General features: G+C 40.1%; 1 protein-coding gene across 39 annotated transcripts in view; it reads right to left on the bottom strand.

Moving 5' to 3' along the window:
* The window catches only part of VWA3B (von Willebrand factor A domain containing 3B), a 58,908-nt gene extending 32,263 nt beyond the window's left edge, over nt 1-26,645 (bottom strand). For 4 of the 39 annotated variants that reach the window (XR_015284379.1, XM_086880554.1, XM_086880565.1 and 1 more), the window contains exons 1-11: nt 26,306-26,626; nt 23,794-23,879; nt 21,896-22,108; nt 20,248-20,342; nt 17,697-17,947; nt 15,358-15,517; nt 10,551-10,720; nt 8,583-8,707; nt 1,950-2,066; nt 831-1,030; nt 59-213 (exon numbers count right to left, since the gene is read on the bottom strand). Coding sequence is in view for 37 of the 39 variants with exons in the window: in XM_086880554.1 (XP_086736680.1) it covers nt 59-213; nt 831-1,030; nt 1,950-2,066; nt 8,583-8,707; nt 10,551-10,720; nt 15,358-15,517; nt 17,697-17,947; nt 20,248-20,342; nt 21,896-22,108; nt 23,794-23,833 (1,526 nt within the window). In the remaining 2 variants the exon portion in view is untranslated. Of the gene's footprint in view, nt 1-58; nt 214-830; nt 1,031-1,949; nt 2,067-8,582; nt 8,708-10,550; nt 10,721-15,357; nt 15,518-17,696; nt 20,041-20,247; nt 20,343-21,895; nt 22,109-22,217; nt 22,365-23,793; nt 23,880-25,387; nt 26,255-26,305 lie in introns of those variants that run through there. The other 35 variants (XR_015284380.1, XM_023948787.2, XM_086880566.1 and 32 more) reach the window with 22 other exon arrangements.
* Nucleotides 26,646-27,067: the final 422 nt, after the last annotated feature.

Raw genomic sequence — 27,067 nt, 5'->3', positions numbered from 1 at the left:
AAACTTTTCAATGCTCATGTAAAGTGATCAAACTGATTTAATGTGAAAGAACACAAACCTTCCTTCCACTTGTCTGAGAGCTTTCCTCATTTTCTCTTCATACTGCTTATACTTTTCTGTAGTAACATATACATGAACTACAGACCCATCTTTCCAGAGGGTATGTACAAACTTGTCACAGTATCTTGCATGAATCACCTTCCTCTTTGTCTCCTACAACAAAGAAAAACACATTTCATGTGGAAAACATTATCTTGCAGTGCCTTTAATATTTGGGGAACAAACTTCAAAGGTACATGCTTATTGCACATGACAGGAGTAGAAATAAACATGGGATATGGTGGTCACAGAATTTGCTCCTAGAAAGGTTCAATGAAAATTTGCTTTATTCTTGCAACTAGAAAAAACCAGAAGTTTACCAAACAGTGAAATGGTAAAGCTTGAGAAAAAGAAATAGAAGACAAATTAATCCAAATTTTCTTAAGGACACTGCAGCAGCTGAGACTAACACATCCCCTAAAGATAACAAAAAATCTTCACCCCACACCACAGAAATACAAAGAAAACCAAGGCATTGCTTAAGCCAGTCCTGATTCTTCCTTTTAGATTTTATGTGAACCAGCAAGGAGTCCTTAAAGCAGTCATTCTCAAAAAGCTCTTTGAAACATTCTTATTCTATGTCTCAATAATTAATAATCTGATTTTAACAAAAACTACAAAACAACAATGCCATATACTATATCATCAATTTATCCATCAACCAAGCTTTCAAGCTTTAAGAGGAAAAACAAACAACTCAAAGGACGTGAGGAAAAATTAACAATACTCACAGCATCAGTTTGTGAATATTCATCCTCTGGTTTAGCTTTTATGTCAATAAGTCCATCTATGTGGCGAAAAACACAATCAGCAAGTGCATCGTACAGTGTGAGATTCTGAGCTTTCAAGCCATACTTCTGCAACCACTTCTCAGCAGTCAAATATTCATCAATTCTACGTCTTGGTAATGGATGATCACCTTTGTTTGTTACTAAAGAAAATAAACAGAATCTCCTGTATAGCACAGTTCAGTTTGGATAAGCTATTTGCAAAAACAGACTCTGTCACTGGAATCAAAATTTTCAAACTTGTTCTGTATGCTCTGACAGCATTGGAGTGAACAGATATTCCTGAGTGATTTTTAACAGTCTATACTTCAGCTGTAGGGTTTTTTCTTATCAGACAACTCACTGCAACAAATTCCTTTGTAAATGGCAAAGAACCCACCAGAAGACAGGGAGCAAAGACAATAAATAGTAAGAAGATCAACATAAAAAGGAATTTTCTTAGTAGTTGAATTACAAAATGCCAGAAAGTATTCCTGAATAAGATGTCTAACTTCAAGTAGAATCATTTGAGAAAATGAATTAACAGAAGATATAATTGAAAATACAATCAAGACCACTGGTTAACATTAATCTTTTTAGAGATGGCTGTTTAAAGTAAAAGGCAAACTACAGTGCTATATCGTAAGGACTGTCTTAAGGTAAGGCATTGCACAACTCTGGACGCCAGTATAGTATACAGATAATACAGATAACAGAAGATTTACTGGTTCAGGCAGACAGGAAGAGATCACAAAAAAACACCCAAACATTCTCCATATCTTAAAAATCTAGGTAACTTCTAAAGCTAGTAACCAGTAAACTAAAAATGGTGTGCTTCAGCCTGAGCTGTTAAAGTTCAGCAAGTTTAAGCCATAGCAAACAGAGATTTGTATTGGGAAGTTTTAAGCAATCCTAAGTTTACATAACAATTACAGGTGCTATACAGACATAAAGCTGCTATACCCTGTATACAGACATTTTTGAGAATATCATCCCCAAATTGATGTGCAATCAAAACTGTTCTCAAAAAGATGTTGATCGTTAATATAATGGTAGCTGTCTTGAAAGAAACAGAAGTTATACCGTCTAGAGAAGTAGACTGGTCAGATTGTGATAACATTTTCTGAACTTGTCTCACTGTACTCCTGGCTTCCTCCAGCTCCTTCCAGATCAAAAAGACATCTTCACAGACACCAGCTACTGCAAGAGAAATAATAAATAGAACTTCATGTTTTTATATGATTGCCACTTTTTTTTTTTTTTTTAACTCTTCAATCAAAACAAAGACATTGGTATACCCAGATCTTGCTATATAACTTTGTTTTCTTGAGGTCCTATTGCAATGACAAGTGCTGACAGAATTCAAAAAAGGGCTCAAATCTGGCTCCAGGATATAAGAGGTGTTTAGTATGTTAGAACTAACCTCCAAAGTTGGCCACAAATTATTCCCACAGGGGAAGCAAATACATTTTAACACTCTTGGAAAACAATAAGGAAACTCCACAATGAAATTCACTTGCTGTCCCCTGGACTTCATTGCAAAACTTGGCTTCAAATACTAAATCCAGTTTTGACATTTTAAAGAGAAGACATTTTTAACTCTTTCCATTTCCTAAAGTACATAATTAACTTTATTTAAATCTTCTTTCCCTGATGACTATCTGATGAAACTTGCTAAAGATAAATTTATTTTCATCCCAACAATTCTCAACAGTTATAAATAAATGCTACAAAAAATTTTACTACCAGGCTATATTTTCAAAAAAAAAAGGAAAAATCCAAAGCTGGAATTGAGACGAGGTTTTCCTGATATCAACAGATATATTTTTCTTGATGAAAATAATAAAAATATTTATTTATTTCAAAAAAAAAAAACTACTAAAATTGAGATACCTTGTATACCTAAGCAGTAGGATCAGTATTAAAAATATGTTAAATTAGGTTACTCTCAGAGGTTTAATTACAGTATAGGACAATGAAGAGAAACTGTGCACAGTGTTACAGTAAAAATATAAAACTGAATCATCAGATATACTAACCAAAAATACAGGTTACAAACTATGGCAGATCACAACCTATTAATGACTTGCACATAAAAATGTTGAATGAGGCAAACTGTATCTTATCATCCACTGGTTCAGCTACTATACAGTGATGGTTCACCATTTAAAAGATAAGATATGCAACCTTGTCTACTAAAGTAGGCTACCAGTAAACAAACAAACCTGATTATTTTGTTATTTGATAAACTTTCTGGAAATACTACTACTATTACTACTACTACTACTACTACTACTACTACTACTAATAATAATAATAATAATGTTATGCAAATAAGAACTCAAATTTAATTATGAAATGCTTTCAGTTTCCAAGAAATATTCTGAATTGTGTTATTGTACACTGCCATCTCCTGGGACCTTCCTGCATTTCAAAACATCCATTGCATCCATTAGGACAAAGATCAACATTTCCTAAATCACAAAAAGCATCAGTAAGGCAGATCATTCCACAACATGAAACACAAAAGGCAGAGAAAAACCTGTTAAACTTAAGAAAAGTATTCTCCAAATACTTTGGAAAGAATTCAACTTTTATTTTATAAGCAATCTCATCCCAGAAATGCAAACACATGCCTTCACACCACATGTGAATGTGGTTCTAAGTTTAAGGCTGTTAAGAATGCAATTCCAATGGTGCTGTCTCCAACTCCAACTGGATATCTTCCACAAGCTGTCAGTTACTGTCATCCAAATTTAATTTTATTAATATTTTTAATGTAATGTTTGAAAATATTGAAAGAAATATGCACACTTCAGCTACCTCTAAAACAATAACCATTATATCATTGTGTTGCTTCATTTCCCTTTAAATTGATGCTATGGACTCATCAGCTTTATGGGATTATTGTTACTGTCCCCATTAAGATAGATGGATTGAATTGGTACTACATGAGAAGGTATTTTTTCTTCCTTTATGCTTGTAGCACTGCCAAGTAAAACTGCATTCCCTTTCAAAGCAAGTGTGCTCGATGTCACTTGATACCCAGGACAAATGCAGGCACCAAGAAGTGCACATTGTGAAATTACAGTTGCTTAAAACCTTTTTTCCAACAACATTTTCCTGGATTCAGCTGGGAGAGAAGCTTGGAAGCAGTGACATCCACAGCAGCTTTCTCTCTTTATACAGGAAGCTCATTTGCACCTCTACCTTGGCCTCTTTTCCTCCACAGCTAAGGAAGAGTGGCAAAAAAACCCTTTCAAAATTGAACCCCTAAAATCAAAACCTACATACACATGCAAGGCATGGTATCTTCTGGATGTGGGTCTCAGCTGTGGCCCATCCCTCAAAGCATATCTCTGGTAAATGACCAAGAAAGCATGAACCTCACTTTGTTTAAATTCCCTCTGTTCACACCTCAGATGTGCCATTTTTTGGGGACCACCAACCAGAGAAAGTCACCCATCTGATGGGTGCAGTTTACAACCACTCCAAGCCACTATCTCTTGTATACATTCAGGCACCCATGTGCCAGGAATAATCTTGTCTTAAAAAATTACTTTATCAAGGGAGAAAAAGGGCTGTCCTGGTTCCCCACCACCATGAAGCACCTTCCCAGCCACTCTGGGTGTCAGTGCAACAACCAGATCCCTGGGGAACCCCTGGTTCCGATTCAAAACCCACCCCACTGCAATGGCAGAAGAGTGGCCACCAGTCACACACAAGGGGACCAGTCTAAAAACCCTGCTGCACGTGTCCAGCCTGTGTCAAGCACAGTCAGCTTCCCTTGCTCTCCCCATCACCATCCTGACCCTGCAGAGCATCTCACCCTGCAAAATGTTCCGGGAGCGCTCTGCCTGCAGGTAAAGGCATTTCTGCTCTGTAGATGGGAGGCCTTAGAAGAGAGGAAGAGGATGAGGAAGGTTGCAGGGAGAGCCTGAGGCAGAGGGCAGAAGCGTTTTGCTGACACCCGCAAACGGAGAAGAAGGTAGACCTAAGCAAAAATACAACCACACTTGCACATGTACACGGAAACTCATACCTGCCCTCATTTCCATTTCCCAGTTATTTAACTGGCAGATAATCTCAAGAGAAGCAGCTTTTCCACATGTACCTCCCTACAAACAAACTCATCCGGTTTGACAAGTCACTGTAACCTATTTGATTTCCATATTGCTAATAAAAAAATCCTGTATAAAAAAAAGCCTACAAAATATCCAAAATATCTACAAATATCCAAAATATCTTTGAAACAGAAAGCAAATACCAATACAAAAGCAAATCACAGAAAACAGAACCATTTCTTACTTGTCTGATTATCCGACGGAAACCGTAGAAACAAGCAAATCCAAATATAACGAAATACAATCTATTTGAAAATGAATTTGCTGGCAAGGGAGGATGGGAAAATCGATTTTCTTCACTGCCAGTCCCTTTCTCAGCCTCCATGTGGCAGCAGAACACAGCAATATACCCTTAAGCCTTGATTTTTAAAATCTCCAGTTAGAGGGGGATGAATGAAGGCACAAAGAAGCATAAGAGGGTAGTCCACAGCTTTTACCTGCATACCTGCCAGGTCAAACACACTGAAACTCACTGCAGCCCAATCCTGCCCCTTTTCCACTGGGCAAATGGACAAAGCAAATGAACTTTGTATCCTATGTGGTATCACAGAACAGCTATCTGCATCACACTCTACACATTAGCGAAGAGATTTGCCAGGCCAAGGTTAGGCTGCTGAGACGCAAAAAAACAGCAGAAGCAATGATCTTTGCTACAGCTTCTAGGCAAAGCAGCTACTCCTCAGTCATTATCCTGGCTCTCCAAAGGAGGGTTCAATCTTTCCCATGTCAGTGTACATAAACAGTGAAGAGTTCATTGACTTCTATGTCATACAGGAGAATAACACTCTTACACTGCACTTTTTTTACACAACAACTTGAAATATTCCCTATCAAATTTCCCTACATGTGAAAAACCAAGCACACCTAAGAACAGAGCCTTATACTGCTCACAAGGACGTCAGACACGTCCCTGTTTGGATTTATCACATCAGTAAAATCCTGGTTTCAGTCCATTTGCATTTTCTCTACACATGCCAGCTCATCTATCCCACCACACAGAAACCAGTACACAGAAATATACTGCTTCTATGTAAGCCACCAAGGACCCTGTATTAATTTCAGGATCTAGTTCAGAGCACCATCGCTTTTCAAGCCCTATGTGGCACTTATCAACCTGTTACTCCAAGCAGATGACACAAATGTGACCTTCTTCAGAAAGATAACCCTCCACAGCTTCTGTCATTCCTTATCCTCTAGGTCTTCAAGTTCCACCTTAAACGTCACCTCCTTTTCACTTATAATTTTAACTACATAACAAGATTGCTTAATTCTACAGCTTTTTGCAGATGAATAAACTGCACAAAGAATGTAGGCAGAAGTGATAACAGGAAAATTAGTGCTGGATGAGGAGATATTATCACATTGGTAAAACTAAGTTTCATGCAAAAGCATTTCTCTGACATAAGTAAATCTGAGGCTGCCAGCATAAAGACCCTAATTTGTTAATGAAGTGCACCTGTTTTGATCTTGAGCACACACTCAAAACGAGTGTAAAAAATTCAAAATTGTCCATTTCCAACACTTGCTTTCTAAATGTCTGCTCAAGATGCAAAATAGGGGAGAATTGAGCTCTTATCTAAAATTTTAAATAGTTCACTTCTGACTTTTTTTGGTTAAGCAGATGAAAAGGAATTAACATAAAAGATATCCGGTATTTGCAAAATGCTGATATTCAGTGGATTCCCAGAAACTATCAGATGTTGTTAAAACAGCTTTTCCAGTCCATGTAACATGGTTATGAGTTTCAGCTCCCAGCTGTTGCATTTGTGGTGCAAAAAGGAACATAACCAAAATATTCCTGTTCCTCCCTTTAGTTTTTAGAAACACCATATTTGGAGGATTAAATCTCTGGTTCATTCTCTATTTCCTTGTGTAGTTTATGCCACAATTTCAAGAACCAGTTTCAAAGCCCATTAGTGAGTAATCAACACTTTTATTTTTATTGCCTTATTACTACACCCTTGAAGGAGTCCCTGAAACAAGAGAAATCAGACACAGACCAGAATAATATCTTCAATGTGTTTTCTTTTCTGAAAAGACTTAAGATTCTGCATATGACTGAAACACTCCAATTGGCTGTCAGTGATTTCACGACTGTGCTTGTAATACCCAGTAAATGCAGAAAGCTAATTGTGTTCCTTTTTAATGTGTAAATTCTACTCCATAATAGCAACAGACAAGGCACTTCAAGGGGATTACTGCCCTTTTGAGCGATTAAAGCTATTCAGCTTTCAGCTTTAGAAACAGTGGTGAGGAAGTAATTTCAGTCATATAGGAGCTCTAGGCTCATCTATTGAAACAGGCTGACTGCCCCAGGGGAAGAGGGAGGCAGCTTCCCCCATGCACACCCCCAAATGCAGTACAGCAAGAAAGCACTCGCAGCAGACTGAAGGCAATCATTATATTGCTCTGCATTAGTATGAAACGATAGTGTTTTGAAGCAGACTCTGCTGGTTTCTAAACTCTGTATGGGTGCAGCTTGAGTGTCCTTTGACAACTCAAAAAAGCAGGTGATACCTCACTCCTTTATTTCTTGGCCCTCACAATGGTTCTTTCTCTTGTGCTGTTATAATCATGGCCCTAGTGAAGGATAGGTTAGTATGCAAGAAACTTCATTACAACCCAGATATGGGCCAGTCAGCCCAAGACTGACAAACAGCCTTATATGAGACACCAAATCCACCTTATGCCATACATTCCCTAACAGTGAGAAGCTGATAACACTGTTCTACCTTTGGGGCAACACTAATGCCCCCATCACAAAGGGATAGTGTGTAGGTAGGTGTGTTGAGCCACTAGACTAAAGATATCTTATGATTCCCAATGTCTAAAATAATTTTATTTTTTTTTACTCTCCTGCTGAGAAAGATATCAGATTTGACACACAAAGCCTCATTCCACATCACAAGCCCCTCTCCTCTCACCCTGGCTGAAAGCACAGTCCAATCCCACTGAACACATACCCAGAGGAAGTAGCAGTGTGACTAATATGAAACACACTGAGCTTTTTGCCCAGCTCCACCCACCAGTGAAACTGTTTATTTTGGTTATTTCCTCCTGGTATTTTTTCTATCAATCCTCCCACCACCACTTTGCACTGCCTTCTCTACTGTCACTTTACTGTGCTTTTTGCCTGTCTTTGTGACAAATTCTTGGGACAAGCAAGTATACTTCATGTTGATTTAATCCCCTTATATTACCTATGAACTTGACCTATATTCATGTTGGCTGTTTTATCATATGGTCTGCCACGCTATTCCTCCTCTTCCTTTTTACCATTTCTCCATACATTTCCACAAGGTCACTGGCATAAGCACACAATTACTATTCTTCATGTTCCTAAATAAATTATCTTCTTCTGCTTTTTCACTTTTCTTTCATTCCCACATGCAGATCCTCTACTCTCTTCATTTTTCTCTTTTCCTTGCCCTCTCCTTCCCACCCAGAGAATTTCCATTTCCAGACCAGTCCTGTCCTCACCCCACCCACACCTATAGGCTTCTTTTGATTTTACACTCATCAAGTTCCCAAACTGCATTTGTGTTCTGACATCTTGCTGTATCAGTATAATCTTCGGGTTTATATTGTCTACCTAGTGGCATTCGTCCTTTCACTCTTCCAGAGTTCAAGGCAATTAATCTTTTTCCATCCTCTTCATATTTTTGTGCAGATCCAATAGCATCTCTACAGTCATTCTTCTCAGCAAAAGCATGGAATCTGTAAGACAAAATGAGTTTCCACCAGTATACAAAATACATAAATACATCTCTAATTTTAAAGGGATGTTTTTCACACATACAACTACAGAATTATATCTAAAGCTTCAACTACAGTAAGGTTATTAATTAACTTTATACATACATTTATGTACTTTCTGAAGTCTTCTCATGTAGAATTTTCTTTCTTTTTGATATTACTTACTGCAAGGCACCTTACTCTTCAATTTCCTGGAAATCTATTTTTAATTAATGCTTTTAAGAGGCTGAGCAGGCATGTAATTTGAGATGTCTGAGATGACACTAACACCTTTTATCAGATTATCCTCCTAGTTGAAAGCCTAACAGGAACATTTATTTCATTATGGACATACAAATCAGGATGACAACCAGCCTTCATTTATCCTCATTTCCAAATCAGAGAAGGTCTCAGAGCAGGAAAAAGATGCATTTCTGTAACAGAACTACACTAGAAAGAGGCTCAATGCATGAAAAGCCCACAAACTTGGCCATTCCTGTGAGAAAGCTGACTTAAACTTATATACAGTTACTGGGCAAATATCCACCAGCAAGTTATTAACTGGCCCTGTAAGTCTCTGCACAAAAGCTAGACTCATGCAAAAAGGTGACAGTGAGAATCAAACAAAACAATTCCTCTCAGCTCCCTGACACAACCTTTTTTGCCTCTGTCTCTACTATACAAGATACATTCACTTTCCTTTGATAAAGAAGGTATAAAAACTGCCAAAAGAAAATGAAGGACAGTTATTGACAATGTACCTGGTACCACAGAGGTACCATGCTTCTAAATGACCACAATCATTTTAAACGCACATCAGACCAGAGCAAACACGACACTTTCCCACAGTCTTGTTTTTGGCAGACTCTCCCATCTCCTAAAAGCTATTTCTAAACACAGATGGCTATAAAAGAGCTAAGCAGCTGCCATCTTACCAATTGCTCTGCTGTCATTTGGGAGATTTCTACTGTTGGAGGCCTTCCCACTCTTGCACAAACAACAGTGAAACAGAAAAAGCTAGCAGCCATTTCACAAGTTTGTAAATGTATGGTGACTTCTGTTAAGCAGAAAACACCTACTGACTCCTACTACCTTCCTGCTGTGGAGCATGAGTTTGATCATATGTGTTTTGTATTTGTTCATTTATTTTCTTTTTTTCAATAACAGAATCAAGATTTAAGTCGTCTTATCCATTTCTACTGAAGGCTGATTCTCACCACATGGCTGATTCCCAGGATAAAGTATTCAACAAGGCATGTGGAATATATTAATTTCCACCAACCATACCAAAAGGATGCTACAGAGCATGTTACAGAACTGCTTTTCCACACAGCCAGGCCTGAAGAATAACATCCTATCAATTTTGTTATTCCATGAGCTGCTCATTTAGGATTAGCATTTCCTTTTCAGTACATGTCTCTGTGGCACATGACCCAACAAAACTCTAGATCTTTTTATGGTGCTTGTGGGTACTACTAATGTACAAAGCAACATAATGAAAACTTATTTCAGTTTATGTTGTGACCATTTCCTCCCAACAGTTTTCCAGACTTCCAGAGAGAGGTAGATGGCAGATGATTTTGGACATAGAAAGGGAATAGCCTTTCTGCAGGCCAGTGAGAATATACGCAGAAAAAGGCTGGACTGTTTAAGTAGGGCCTGCATTCTAGTCATATCTCTTTAGACTATTTCCCCATCCCCAGATCATTTACTGAACTGCTTTGTCTTATTTTCCTCATGGAAAATTCAGGTATGTCCCAATACCATTCCTATCGGCAAAGAATTTCATAAGTACTGCAATCTTTACTGTCCTTCTTTTTCATACCTGCCAGAGGCCAAGTGGCTCAACTCCTTCAGAAAAATAATAGTTGCATCTTCCCTAGCATTGAAAGACACCATGTTGACTGGACAGGAGCCATCTGAAACCTTCTCAAGGAGTAACTGCTTTGTGTCTGCTGGAATATCACCCACAACAAAGTAATAAATAGCTTCAACCTGTCATAAAATAGAAAAGTAAAAAAAAAAAAGGTAATTGGAAGACATTGTTTTACATAAATGTCTAATACTTAGTCAAGCACTGTCCTATGCTCAGTATTGGTAGGAAAATTTAGTAAAACTGATGCATTACTTGGGCTATAAGATTTTCAGACCTTTCGTTCTTCCTCTCATTTATGCTAGTAATTCAAAGGAAAGATACACAAAATTTCCTCAAGTGAGGCAAGAACTTATCCCACAGTTCCTGGGTGTGATTCTGCCCAATGCAAGCCTCTTTCCACAGAAGTTAACTGAAGCCAAAGAGAGCTGTAAGGAAGGACAACTGCATCATTAGTCAGAAAAAGGCTCTGTGCCATATGCCACTTTTATCAAGAGACATGCTATGTTGGTGCCTTGCCAGAGTTGAAAAGTAGGAATTTTTATACAAGACATAGTTTTATTAACAGCATGTATTCTGAGGTTAGGAAAGATGGCAGTCAAGGGAGGCGATTTTCCCATTCTCTCTGCACTAACACAACCTCACTTTGAATAGTGTGTGCAGTTTTGGTCACTGCAATATAAAAAAGACACTAAATTACTGGAGTGCATCCAAGAGACAGCAATAAAGATGAACCTTGAGTGTATGTATGAGGAGTGTCTGAGGTCACTTGGTCTAATTCAGCCTGGAGAAGAGGAAACTAGGGGGAGACTGCATGGCAGTACACAACTTCCTCATGAGGGGAAGAGGAGGAGTAGGCACTGATCTCTGTGCTGACCAGTGTGGGAATGGCATGAAGTTGTGTGAGGGATGGTTTAGGCTGGATATTAGAAAAATGTTTTACACAGAATGTGGTTGGGCACTGGAACAGTTCCCCAGGGAAGCGGTCATAGCACCAAGACTGATGGAGTTCAGGAAGCATTTGGACAACATTTCAGGCACACGGTGGGATGCCTTGGGATGGTCCTGTGCAGGACCAAGAGTTGGGTTCAATGATCCTGTGGGTCCTTTCCAACCAAGCATATTCTGTGATTCTGTGATTTTTTTTGAATGCTATTGCTGGTATTTGCAGATGATTTGTATTTTTTATAGTTCCCAAGGCAGAGGGAGCTTGGCAGGTTTACTATAACCACACACATTTATATCCTGAAAATGTTATTACAGGAAGAGAGAGAAGTTGAAAAAATGTTCTTTAGTTATTGCTTAAATATTACATTATGAAGGATTTTATGTTATCTGCACTTATCCATGTAACGATCCTCATGGTAAGTATGTTTCTTGAATTTTCACTATCATTAAAAACAAATGTAATAAACAACTATCCCATGATGACTTTCAACATAATATATGCAGTATATCAATCCTGGTACATAACAATACCTGATATATCATTGTTTAACTGAAAAAATAAATCTGAATAAACTCACCTCTGTGCCCAGTATGGGCACACAGCGAATCATCCTGGAAATTATGCAGAGAAGAGAAGGCTCTGGGGTGACCTTATAGCACCTTCCAGGACCTACAGGGGCCTGCATGAAAACTCGAGAGGGACTTTTCACAATGACAAGGGAGAATGGCCTTAAACTGAAGGAAGGTAGATTTAGAATAGATGTAAGGAAAAAATTCTTTGCTATGAGGGTGTGAGGCACCAGGAACAATTGTCCAGAAAAGTTAGGAACGCTCCATCACAAGTGTTCAAGGCCAAGTTAAATGGGGCTTTGAGCTACCTGGTCTAGTGAAAGGTGCCCATGCCCATGCCCATGGCAGGGATGTTGGAATTAAACGGTCTTTAAGGTCCTTTCCAAACCAAACCATTCTGTGATTCTTTGAATATGACTAGGAATCCCAAGATGTGCACCACAAAAGACAACTATTTGAGTCTGGGATGGCACTGTGAAAATGTCTCTGCACTCACATAATTTCATGCAGTAGTAAAGCAAATTCAGCATCATCTACAAGTGTGCTCATACATTTCCACTACTGTCTTGGGTACTGATTTATACTCCAGCTCCCTGAATAATTTCTGCATTTCAAGCTTCCTCCCTCATGTATCTTTTGGCACCTTTCTCAACACAGGGAGATGTCTCTCCCAAGCAGCAACACAATTTCGGGCTGGATCAGGCAAGCTAACGAAGCAGCACCTTGCCATCTTGAACTTCTCTTGGATCTTGCAGAAGAGCAAGATGCTCTACGTGGAAGGCAGGGACCATAGTTACAGACTCCACTTATTTGGGAGCAAGCAGAACCAGGTACCCTAGCATCACTGATAATTCTAAACAAATACTAAAGGTAAAGAGAAAAATGAATGTGTTTTATTAAAGTGCAAGATTAACAAAATACTAGCTTTAGGAAAAGGTAAACAGAAACCAAAAGAATGAACTCTTGAACCTATCTGTGTTTTAGTCCAATTTTACAAAGTTCCCTGTTTGCCTCCTCCACCTAAAAAGCTATCTGAGCCTGCAGACAGATCTCCCAGGTGAGACTCAGTCCTTGGACAACACCACATTCCTACTGCTTTTGTTGAAGAGTCTCCTGGCCCAGAGGAATTCATGCATATTGCACAACCATTTTTCCCTGTGTTCCTTCAGATCCACATCTTCTCCCCCTTCCCTCTAAGACTGCCATTAATTCATAAACTTGAAATTCAGCAAGAATAGAAATTTTCACACTTTCTTCAAGGGATTTACTGCCTGCCTCTGCAACTTTTAAAATACCAACATTTATTGGGCACAGCTGATACAGAACAAACCCCTCACAAGAAAATTTAAAAAAATTATGAACCACAGATAATTCACTCTACTTAACTACAAACCTAGCAATGACATACCACAAAGGAAATGTTCTTCATAGGCTAATGGGGAAAGGTTAAAACCCTTCTAGTGAATCCTTCATATTTTAAAAATTGTAATTTATATGTTTAAACAAGCAAACATACTTCATATAAGAACAGAAAGAACAGTTCCTCACAGTCTTGATCATAGTGGGAAGGTGATTTGGATGAGTGATCCACACTTCATGGAGTGGCACCTATACAGAACTGAAGGCTAGACACTGTGGATGCATTTGTGGTAGGCAGAGCTCAAAGGACTGCAACATTACAGCAGACTGAACTTGAGCTTGGGATTTATAGGTCATAAGGAAAGGAAGTCTGAGGAATCACCACATATGGGAAGAAAAGACCAGCTGAAGGAATGACAAGAAGAGCCATGTCAAGGGCAGAAAAAAAGAACTGTTTTGGAGCAACTTCTGTGGACAAAGCCAGTTCTTAGGAATGAGTTATTCATGACTGCTCAGTAAGTAGATAAGTTTTGCCTAGGACTGAATGGGGTATCCCACTTCTGTGCTACAGTGAACATTGCACTTAACTGAACTGTCAGTTACGAATGATAATTACTCTGTTTAGGTGCAACTGAAGTTTGTTTTATGTTGAGTACCTGCCACAAGTGACTCCCCTGCCTATTGGCCCACCAATATCTGGAAAAATAATAATAGACATCTGACGGATTTTAATTTCTGTTTATTCAAAGACCTACCAGGTCCAAAAATACTTTCTTCATCCAGACAATGCTGAAATCTAAGTACAATTTTTTAGTAACTCATCAGGAAATCAGTATTATACTGAAAATTGAAAATATTAATAAAATTTATAGAGGGAGAATTTAAAAAAGGATTAATTAAGAAAAAAATCTCACTGGTGAATAATTTGTTCCTTACCCAGTTCCTTTTTAATATTAGTTTGCAAACATCAAGGCTCATCTGGATGAGAATCCAGCAGGTAGGGAACCAGAAGGTAACTCAAGCAAAATTTACCTTCTCCTTCAAACAGCATCTCAGAAAGAGATTTACAAAGGAGTTACGACTGTTTCTGTGCACAGGGATGGATGTTAATAGCAGTGAAAATCAATGTCTCTACTCCACAGACAGTAGGCCAAATTTTCAAGAAGTTCAGGTGTTAGAGGACTGAGAGAATACACATTGTAAGGAAATGTCACTTTAATAACACAAGTTTTAAGTGCCTGCTCAAATGATGAAATCTATGCTTCATTTCTTGTGAGTCTACTTTAATAAACAAAGTAATAGGGTACTTTTAGAAATGAACAGCATTTAATTGCAGGAATAACTGTACATGCTTTGTCTCTGTCCTGGAATAAAGTCTAGCTATCACCTGTCTGATAAAAAAAGATTTGTGTAGCCCTATCATAAGTTAATACTTCCATAAATCTCTGTACTCACTATTTTGAATTTTAAATATAACTTTTCATGAGCAAGCTGGATACATAACAAAATAAAAATGGTTTCCCTGCCTTCAATAATGTTAATACTATAAATTTTCTAAAAACTTGAAGCTCTGAAAAACGTATATGGCAAAGAAAGGGGAAGGGAAGATGTTTTCTCTTTCCCTTAATGACTGAATGTTATTTATTCTGGGTAGTCTAGGAAAGAAAATAAACAAGTTTCTGCATTCAAAATACAGTACATTTACATAAAAGGACAATAATTCAGCATAGTATGCAGCTACAGTTGAGGGGAAAAAGATCCTTTCCAAATGCTGCCATTAATATTTATCTTCGCAACATTGATCAGGGCAAATCACAGCAGCCAGCCTAGCACTGAAAACTCTTGGATTTACTTGGGCTTCTGAAAAGATGTATGAGCTTACCGCTTCATCACCCATGGCTTCCAGCAGAGCTTCAGCAGAGCTGGTATGGCTGACAGCTGTCATATGGTCCAGCTTCCAGAGCCATGTAACTGCAGACTTTACAGTATGCTCAGACACAGGCGTGCATTTCTCTTGCCACTTCATAAGATCCGGAGCAGCCCTGAAAATGAGATTAACTATAAATCAGAAGCAGTGAGAATCATGCTGGCAGAACAAGAGAGTGGAGCTCTCTTGTTCTTTTATATTCTTAAATAAGAATTACAATATACCACAGATACTAAATCTAGACTTGCAATAAAGGAAGTAGAAAAAGAATGAAACCATTAGAAAAACTACTGCCATTTTATAAGGGTTTTTTTTTTTTTTTTGAGACAACTGTTTCCAAAGTAGGATCAGGAGAGATAAAGCATTTTTAAAAAGAGTTCCTGATTCATAACCCTCCTTATCATAAAATCTCAATCAGGTTTTTAAAATGTGTGCACGAAAAAGAAAAGTGTCTTCCACAGGTCTCATTCCACAACTTGCTCTACAACCTTTGTGTCAGAGCAGTTTAACTGACACTATTTTTTGGTAGTACAGCTGTTCTTTAGCTAGCCATCAAAAATAAAATTCGTGATGCTAAGCTTTTTGGTATTTAAATTGACAAACGACTGTAGTCCTAATGGAAGAAGTACAAAGCCAATGAGCACTTTTGCTTGTGTACTTGTACATAAAAGGAACTATAAAACCAACTGGTTCCAGTATCTGTGAGATTCCATCAAGAACTATTTTGAAGACCTTCCTGCAAATCTTAAAGACAAATGTATTTCCCAAGATTCTTTTAAAGTAGTAATTTATATGTTATATTGTCTTTTGTTTCCCTCCTGCAAAAACAAATTGATGAACATAATTATTGTTTCAATTTTGATTTGGCTTTGCAGTTCATTTTTAAAGAAAAAGTTCTCTAAGTTATCTGCTTTGGAAAATATCTTCTTTGGAAAGTATCTACTTTTGCAACATGTTGCCCTGAGAAGCTGTGGATTCCCCATCCTTGGAAGTGTTCAAGGCCAGGCTGGATGGAGCTTTGAGCAACCTGGTCTAGTGGAAAATGTTCCCACCAATGGCAGGGGGCTTTGAACTAGATGGTCTGTAATGTCCCTTCCATACCAAACCATTCTGTGATTTTATTACTCTCCTTTCCAAATCTCAGTAGTATCACAATCTAGAAAATTAAGATAGGGCACCTGAATTGAATCTGTAAGACAACGCCTGGGTAAAACAACATTAAGAATCACCATGTAATTGCAAGTTAACATTGTGGAACCAGTTTCAAAATTATATGACCTAATTTGTACAGGTTTTTTCCACTCATCTATCTAAATCCAAGCTTATGCATTCAAATTCTCATGCATGTATGAATTTTGCAGATAGGTAAAATTTGAATAGCTGCTTCTATTCTTCTAACTAAATGCAAATTAAACAAGTGCTTGGAAATCTTCTTTTGTTATGGAAATCTACTATTGTTTCCTAGTGCTGCTGATTTCTGTGACCATGGAAATCTATAGAAATACAAATGGCTATGCCTGTGCCTATGGCACTTGGGGGAGTGCACATTTAACTGCAAGGCAGAAACCTGTAATGTCTAAAAGCAGTAGAGTGCAATAAGCGGTCAGATAGAACCTCACTGTTTCACTAATATTGCAACATCTGAAGGGCATTACTGCTGTTGCAAATTCTTCTGATGTTGTAGAAGACATGATTGGTATTTGGGTTCTGTTACCCTTTATTTGTTCATCAGGGTAACAGTGGCCTTCTGTTAAACAGAAGTGGCAAGTTCAGGACGACTATAGGTGAAAATTGGTGGGACATCTACAGGTATTAGCATGAGATCATTCACGACTATTTCCAGTACAGAAAGTGACTTATCCAAACACATATAACATGCAAAGCCCTTTTATTCTGCAGCAATGTGCCAACACCGACTTCTTTGACCAGCCTGGAGAGGTCTAATTGGCCTTTCAGTACAAAGGGACTTAGAAGAAAAATGGGGAAAGTCTTTTTAATAGGGCCTGTAGCAATATGACAATGGGTGATGCTTTTAAACTAAAACAACCTATATTCAGACTAGACAAAAGGAAGAATATTTTTACAATGAGGGTGCTTAAACAAATGAGCAGGTTGCCCAGAGAGGTGGGAGATGCCTCATCCTTGGAAACATTCAAGGTCAGACAGGATGTGGCTTTGAGCAACGTGGTGTACTGGAAGGTGTCCCTGGCCATTTGCAGGAGTTATGGACCGGATCACCTTTACAAGTGCCTTCCAACCCAAACCCTTTCATGATTCTGATTCTTTCTGCTTACCGAATGAGATTGAATCTGGAAATTTGTATCACCTGTTCCACAAGTACCATAGAAAGTGCATCCCGACATAGATCAAATTCATTTGGAGCTGCAGTGCCAAAATCCAACACAATGACAATGCACTGTTCTTGAATCACTCCAAATATCTGCCGGCTCTCACTGGTTAACCATTCCATTCGCTGCTTATATAGCTCAATGGCTCCAATTAGGCAATCCACAAAATGAAGAATTAGTTCTTTTTTGGCTGTCAGCTTTATTCAAATAAGAGAGAGAAGGAAATTGAACATCAAAACAAATAATACAAATGCAGCCCCAAGCTTAGCACAGCTGCATAGCTAGTTTGTAAGTGTCAGATATGCCAGCTAAGGTAGCAGTGAAAACAACCCATTTTCCCTCCACTGTTTCAAGAGCAAATACTTGACAAATGCATCTAAGCTATAAAAAAAAGGCACTGCATTTTGTCCTAATTGCTTTCCATAAACTTTTTATGTGAGCATGGGACAGTGCCAGTGGGTTGTCTGACTTGTCTGTCTCAAAACTGGAGCAATTAGAATGAGCTGAACACAGGCTAGGATGTAGAAAGGGCTGCAGAGCAGATGGGTGAACAAACAAGGACACAGAAACTTTGTACCTCCTCAGACTAGAACTTTGACTGGCTTTTAAAAAAATTTTTACAGCAATACAAGGCAGCATACGGTTTGGTTCTAGGGCACTTCAATCTCCACCTTGTCTTTAGCATTTGAAAGGAAAACGTAAAATGTTTCTCGTTTGTACTGTTATTTCACTAACAATGCCCAGCATTACAGATTAACTATTTGTGGGTATGGGCTTAAGCAAATTTAGTTCAGATAAGTGCAATCAACATCTAAACTTCCCATATCTTTCCAGAAAAGTAAAATCTAGATCCAGTATTAAAATTAAAACCTGCACATCCTCCCTATGAATAAGTTTAATTAAAACACATTAACCATGACCTGTGGGTCTAAAAATGCACCACAGATTCCCCCAGTATCTCTGGCCCATGTAAGCTGATTTACTTATATTCCAAAACCTTGGAAATAAAAATGTTTTCATGGATTATTTCTCAGGGAGAAGATATCTTGTGTCAGTCTGCACACTTCTCCCTCTCGTTTGTATTTTTCTGTGTTCTTTAATATCAGTTTGGGCCCTGTAATGTGCCTCCCACATACACAGTCTCAGGCAGCCTGCCAAAGGAATGTCGGCCTGGGAAGGAGCACTCAGAAATCCAGTCTCCTGGGCTATGACAGTCAGATTCATACAAAGAAGTTTACTGCACTACACCGACCAAACCTCATCTTAAAATAAAGCAGTTTTCTTAGAATACTCCCTCACGTGTAGTAAGCAAGTGCAGACTTCCATTTCTCTGCGGGCCAGGAAACTTCTGACTGTCCAGCCTAATTTTATTCATTCAATTCATACCTATTTATTTTTGGACTAGCATGCCTTTTAGCAGAGAAAAACTACAGCTTCTCCCTATCCCTGAAATTTGCCTTTCTGGAGCATTCAAGGGCTGTAATACTACCCTTCTTCTGTCTTCTTTCAGGCTTACATTTCAACATCAACCAAGCCTTCTTATAATATGATCACAGCACTGCAGTTCATCCTACCAGCTCTTCTCAGTACCTGCTCTGGTTTGAATGGCTTCTTCTAAGCCTGTAGTAACTGTATACAATATTGTACTCAATATCCTAAAGGAGATCTGACCAGATTTTATATAGTAGCAAAAATGCCTTTCCTGCTGCTCACAACATGTTCTAAGATAAAAAGACATTTTGTAGGTATTTCACATTGAATAATGGGAATAAAATGAGGGGAAAAGGCTTCCTGAAATGATTCTTTACTCATTTTCAAGCTTTCTGCCATCAGATGTGACTCTAGTCATCAGAAAAAATTACAAACCATTCTCCTTTTGTAAAATCCTTTATAAATTAACTCTTTCCCTTCCACACTCACATGCACATCTCTTCAATCAGAATACATCCTCTCAACAATGGGGCTGCCAGCAGCTGTTGCTAAGACATTCCTTAGAACATGAGCCTGGGCAGAGATCCAGCTAGCTGTCTCTGTAGAATAGGCTGAGCCTTTTGTGACCTGCTGGCACTAAGCAAAGCACTGCTTTGCATTGGCAATGACAGCGCATTATGTCTTCTTATTTCAGCATCCCCGTTTGTTTTATTGATTACAATTTTATTTTTTTTAACTGGTTCTGAGCATCTTCTCTTTAAGGGTTCTCTCTTTCAAGACAGGGTAGATGTTGCTTAGAAACTGCAATCTCGTCTGGAAAAGATTTACTGCAATGCTGCACCAAGGCAAGAGACTAAGACTTAAAAAGGAAAAAAAGATATCTAGTTAACCATCGATAGTTATCACTAACAGTTTGACAAAACAGAAGAAAAATTATCAAAAGATACATTTCTCACAAAGAATATAAGTATTTTATGCCCTAGGAAGGCATTTTAGTCTCATCATTCCGCTACAGTGATAATGACTTCTAAGTGCATAGGGAAGTTACCACAACAGCCACACTTACATTATACACGCTGCCATCTTGTGCTGTCTTGTATTGAGGAAACAGACCATCTGCATATCGAGAAGCCACAGGTTTCCCCAAGGTGGTCACATAATCTACAGTAAAATTTACAAAAGATCAAGTTGCTAATCTTTGGGACTACTTCAAACAGGTATTTTTCAGGCTGATGAGTATGTCATCCAAGTGTGAGGTACACACATCAGTATTGAGCTCTTGACATTAAGAAACTTGAGAGAAATTCTGTTGTTGTTTCACTTTCTGGTTATATCTATGATGGGGACCTGAGGCCCTCAACCTCTGGCTGCACCTCCTGTTGTCTTTGGCTGCATTCCCTGGATGGACCCTAGGCATGGTTAATTACCTCACCCTGCTGCAGGACTGTATCCTGTTCAGTGAGGGCTTTGCCTGGGCTGCAGTCCCTTTTGGCTTCTGGTTCAATTTCCTACCACAGAGCAGCCCTGCTTTTGGTGCTTCCTCCCACTTTAGTCATAAGTGAGGAAAAAAACAACATCTAACTACTTATAGGTCAAAAAGCTACATGAGACTTTAATTATTGTGAGGTTTGGGCAACCTCTCAACAGAACTTGCAAATATTTGTCTGTCAAACCAAATACAAAATCTGGTACAGATAATGCTTTCTCTTACACAACTCAATGGGTGCAAAAGTGAGTGCATCTAAGGAAAAGGCCACACTCTGCACTTTCAGTAGCTAGAAATCTTCTCCAGGATCTTCACTGATAGGAAAACATTAGGGGTGGGAATAGTTAACGTCATAAAGCAGCTATCTGTACACCATGCTGCCCTGCCAGGCTAGTACATTCTGCTCCTAACACTGTAACAACTTTAACCCTCCTTAACAGCTTCTTTTTCATCTGCAGCATACAACATATCAGGAATTGCACTAGTGATCTTTGAATGCCCCATGGACATAAGCCAGCCAAAACCTTAAATTATGCAGCCTAGAACTATTGCAATACATTACGATTCCTACTTCTCAGGCAGCAAGCTGTTCAAAGAAAAGAATATATTACCATGCTCTGCAAAGCACCATTATGGCCGTGGTTAATAATTATTAGCAAACTCTTCCCCTCCAGCCGTCAGATAACTGCAAAGGAACATTTTTCTATAGTCTGACTTTGCATGAAAAGCAGACTGAATTCTAATTAAATTTAACTTTTTCCTTAAAGCTGGATACCCAGAAATAATATCCTATTCCCAAGCACATCTACTAACCCTGATGATCAATAGTAGATCACAGATTATGGCACGGCATACATTATGTTTGCCATCTGAAAGGAGACAGAGATCTTATCATGTGTTATTTGCAAGAAAAAGATTAACAGTCTCAGCAGCACCAGCTATTTCCCAGCTACATCTATATTGCAGCCTAGGGTAAAGAAACAGTACAGTTGAGTAAGGAAAGCCATTCTCATGCCCTAAGTTCTTCTCACATCAAAAGGAGAAGGAGTTTCTCAGTTCTCTGAACTAGCAATGTCAGCAACTGTGGATACAGCTTCCATTTCTTCCATTATCCTAAAAGTCAATACGAAAATCTCCACTGTATACACTGGGGTGCAGAATGAGTGTGACTCTCTAGACTATTCAAAGTTGGGGGGTTTATTATCCTATTATTGATTTTTCTTTATACCTTTCCTGTGCTGGAATCCAATCTGGGACAAAATCTGGGAGAGGGACAATTTGTTTCTTTTGAGACCATAACATTGAAGCCATTTAGAAGATGAAACAAGCAACTGTACATCTGTTCTCCACTGACTGACCACCTGTCTCCTTTTCTCCTCTTTTGATTTCTTCTTGTGGGAATCTTCAGGATTTTGTCTGTGCTTTGAATCAAAGGCATCTGCTGCAAAGAGAAAGGAGGGGAACACTACATTTCTAATTTAACCAAGCAATTTCAAAACCAAACAAAATTAATTTCTCCTTTCTTTACCTGCATTCCCTCCTTTCTTTACCTGTATTCCACAGTCCTGTATCTATGTATAGCTCAACTCTTGGTTTGTTTTTTTTTATGCTGAATAATGTCCTTAATCTGGAAAGCTGCTCTCAGTCCTACACATCCACTTGCTGTTACATCTTTTTGTTCATCCATATACATTCACCTTAAATTTATTAAAGAAAATGTCTCTTGTATGCTGAAATTCAAGCCCAGAAATATAAGTCCAGTTTGCCAAATGGCACTTCTTCCAACTCCTAAGACACCTCTCCTAAGTCTTGGAAATCAGAACACGTAATAGGCATTCAAAGATTGTCAGGCTTACACCACATACACATTAGAAGCATTATGCAATAAACAAGTATTTCCTAAAATCTGTATGTTGAACTCCTACCCTAAGCAATAGCATTATCCCCAAAAGAATCTGACTTTATTGCAAGGTTGGTGAAATTCCCTCTAGTCACATCATTTGCCTCAAGTTTAAATGATACTGATGATTCTGTCAGTTTCTGCTCTGTGCTGTGATGGATCATATGCATGCATAAGAAATCATGGACATGAAGGTCCAGGTTCCTTTCAAGTTCTACAGGACATGGAACACACCTAAGCAAGGCAGTATTTTTTTGCTAGGCTAGCTCTACTTGCATTTGGCAGCAGCAACAGCTCAGACCCCAGAGTCCTGAGGCAGAAATGGAAGCAATGACAATAATGCCTCTGTTTCTCAGCACAGAGGTTCTAGCAGGACTTTGGTATTTCCTGTTCGTTCCCAAAATACTCTGCATGAGCTAAGCTGGCTCTAGTTGATTAAATACCCTTGCTGTATCTAAGTTTACTTTCTGTGGACTTTGGAAATTTCTGTACATTTTCCCCAGTACCAACATCATCTGGTGTGTTCCAGTGCTCCATTGCCCATATACTGTAAACTGCCCATAAATGTACTGCATGTATCAAACTGGCCCAAAATACAAAGAAAGGTACTTCTGTCTCAAATGCCTCCAAAATAACCTTCAGTCTAGTATGGAATATGATCAGAACTCCCTGCTAAATTTAAGTATTATAACAACCAACCTGATTCCAAAGGTTCATTAGATAGACAGTTCTGCAGTTAACACTACAAAAAGGAAATGAGACTTATCTTCAGAAATCATCTTTCAGTGACAAAGGATTTCTGTACAGTGTAGTATACAGTATCTCATGTAGACTGGCATGAGTTCTTTCACAGTCATCAGTCCTACAAACAGGATACTGGGCTGGCATGCCTGTAGAGATTGGCATTTTACCAGCCCTCCTTTGCTCTGAGTTGAAGCAGCAGTGCCAGATGTTAACTCCAGAGAGAGGCAGGTGAAGGTTTGCAGCTGCTCAATCTTTGAATACAGCCAGACATTGTTTATAGTCACTTGAACAGTCATTCCCAGTTTTCTTCTCCAAAAATACATAAAGGCCAGCTCAGCACCCCATACACAGCCCAGGTGAGAGTGGCACAGCTTCAAAATGGCTTGTGCACACCCAGCATGCACACAACAGTGCTCCAAAGGAAAATGGAAGTTATCTAGGAAAACATGGAACCTATGCAAAAATAGTGATGAAATACTCACAGTCACTCCAGGCAATTCTCTTAGATGGATTAGCAGTCATGATAGATCTCTTGACTGGCAGCTCCTCTTTCCTTTATTCTGAAATTCTGAGGAATCATGGTTTAAAAAAAATAAAATATTGTCATGCAATATGAAGACAATATGAACTGCAGACCAGCTCTACATTCCCAGCCAATAATAAACTACAGAAGGATGAGATCAGGATTTTACACAAACAGTAAACAAAAAGTAAAAATGATAGCTACTCCCCATCTCAAGAAAGGCTGAAGTCGGATTTGACAGGGATCCACAAGCTCAAAAGCGGAAAATCAGGAAATTGGTAATATTGTTTCCCTTCCTTCACCCTAAATTATCATTAAAAAGAGCCAGTATGCTAGAAAAATGAGTGTGGTGCTTTTGCATGCTGTCTGCCAGCTGTATTATATTCTATTATTGCTTTGCAGTGTATCTTACCTTTGCTATAATCCGATTTATGACTAAACCTGGGAGTATCTGAGATGCAATTTTGTGAAAAGATTCATAACTTTGCCTATAAGACTACAAGATGAGTCACAAAGAAAATTAATTATGTGTGTGAATGTGGTATAAGGCCCCAGTGTGAATAAGACACAGCAGATGAAGAGAAGACAAAACACCAGACAAAGCAAGGTACCATACAGTAGCTGAGTGTATTGCTTTGAGACATCAATGCTTTGTTTTTTCCTTAAATAAGTAAGATGAATGAATGAGGGATATTTATGAATCACTAACAGGACAGCTGTTAGCTGTTGTCATCAAGCAGCTTTTCCCACGGTAAAAGCAAAAACAGGATAAAATATTTAACCCAAAGACTTAGCTTTCTACCTCTTTCTTCATTGCAGAATGGAACATGCTATTTATTCCTCTTATATGGGTTTTAATACCCATATGGAAACATATAAACCATTCCAGTCATTGTCCTGCTCACGAAGGAAGGGATGAACAGTGTGAAGGGCAGGGAGGACTTAAAAAAAGCAGGACTCTGTTCTGCACCCTAGCACCCCAGGTGTTGTGCAGCACAACCTCTGACTAGCCTTGGGCATCAGGGAATTAAAGGGAAGCCCTTGCCACAGGGGAGCTGTGGCAGACAATGCCTACAGTAAAAGGCCACAGCAAGCCACAAGGCTTGTTCCATTTTTCTCTCAGAACACAGGAAAAGTACCAGACTACTCTCACAGCAATAGCTAAGACAGATTTCAGGCAGCAGCATGCATCAGAAAATGAATCCCAGGTGTTGTCTCATTTTCCAGATGCCCAGAGGTATGGCAACAGATTTTCCCCTGCCTTAGCCTCTAGCACCACCCCAAGTTGCTTGAACAACACCTGGACATGAAATGCTAGCTCTGTATGAAAAGGAGCATTCAAAAGCAGGTGAAGCAACTTCCAATGGAAACACTGAGTTTTTACTTCAAGTCTTAGCAACAGTGAGCTCAAAACCAATGTTAGCTGGGATAACCTTCAGCCCAAGATCTGAATCCAAACAGGTTATTTTCAAAAGGTGAACCAGAGTTCATCTGGGCACCTCTACCATTTCCACTCTGTCAAGCACAAACAAAATGCTAAAGCTGTAACTCACCATTGGCTACAAGCATGGAACATGTGCGGGTGGCAATGTTTGCTGAGGCAATTCCACTGGGCTGCTCCTGACAGGCAGGAATGCCTTGGGAAAGCCCACACACCTTATGTCGTGGATCATGGTTCATGATTATGTCCAAGAAGCTGCCCCACACCACCTTAAGCACTGAACCCCAGATAAAGGGAGTGCAAAGAGCTGAGGCTGGTGTCTGCCCACTGCAGAAATGGAATCATGGAGTAACAGAATGGGTCAAGTCAAAAGAGACCACAGTGGCTCATCTGGTCCAATCTCCACTCAAGTAATGTTACCCTAGAGCACAATGCACAGGATTGTGTCCAGGATTTTCTTGAAGATCTCCAGTAAGGAACACTCCACAACCTTTCTGGACAATCTGTTCCAGTGCTCGGTCACCCCCACAGTAAAGAAGTTCTTCCTCATATTCAGGTGGAACTTCCCGGGCATCAGTTTCTGCCCTTTGCCTCCTGTTCTAGTGATTGGCACTACCGAGAAGAGCCTGGGCCCTTTCTCTTGGCTCACATCCCCCCCGCCCGCCCCCCTTTAGATATTTATACACTGATGGGGTCCCTTCTCAAGTTGTCATAGCAAAACCACAGCGGGGCCCGAAGAAGAGGGGAAGAGCGGACGAGGGCCAGAGAGAGCCCCGGCCATCTCGCCCACGGGCGCTGCGCCCTCGCAGCGGCCACCTGAGGCAACCGGCCGCGTCCCTGTACACACCGCATGGCAACGGGCGGGGGAGGGAAGCCGGGCCCACCGGGGTGAGGGACCACGGCTCGGCGGCACAGCCCTGCGCCAGCGCCGGGGCCCGGCTGCCGCTGCCCCGCTGGCAGGGCCGGGGCCGCCGCCAGCGCCGCCTCCTCGCCTCCCCCAGCACGGCGGCGGCCGCCGGGCCGCCCTCACCTGCCTCCAGCCGCGGCCTCACCGCCGCCTACCCGGCCGCCCTCGGTACCGCTGTGAGCCTGGAGACCGCCCGGTTGCTACGGCACGGCCCGGCCTCACCCCGCGCCCCAACCACCGAGCGGCAGGAGGGACGGCTCGAGGGCTGGGCTGCCCGGAGGCCGGAGGGACGGGCACGGGCACGGGCACCGGCGGCTCCGGGGCAGCTGGCCCTGATCCTGCCGCTACCCCTGCCGCTGTCTTTGCCCCTGCTACAGCCCCTGCCACCGCCCTCACCCTGCCCCTTCCCCTGCCACTGCTGCCGCGGGGAGACCGATGCGGAATACAGTCATCCTCAACAGGCGCCTGCAGAACGCCGTGCATTCATTCCTTGGGGAGCCAGAAATACACGGGCCAACTTGGAGAGTTACAGAAATCTATATTTAGAGGATTCGAGCCTTCTAGTCTCGTTAATTCTTAATTTAGGCTAAGCCGTTGACAATATTTATAACAAGAGCAGCCACGCATGTCCTTAAGTTGGAGGAACAGTATACACTGGCTGGGGAGTTGCTGTGCTCACACAATCACAGAATCGGTCAAGTTGGAAAGGACCACAGTGGGTCACTGGTCCAGCCTCAAAGCAGAGTCAGCACATGGCACAGAATTGTGTCCAGAAAGTTCTTGAGTATCTCCAGTGAGGGAGACTCCACACCCTCCCTGTGCAATCTGTTCCAGTGCTCGGTCACCCCTACAGTAAAGAAGTTCTTCCTCATACTCAGGTGGAAC

This window comes from Cyanistes caeruleus, chromosome 3 (assembly GCF_971803275.1).
Source record: "Cyanistes caeruleus chromosome 3, bCyaCae1.hap1.1, whole genome shotgun sequence".
Taxonomy (NCBI): domain Eukaryota; kingdom Metazoa; phylum Chordata; class Aves; order Passeriformes; family Paridae; genus Cyanistes; species Cyanistes caeruleus.
This window is presented reverse-complemented; position numbering and strand designations above follow the sequence as displayed.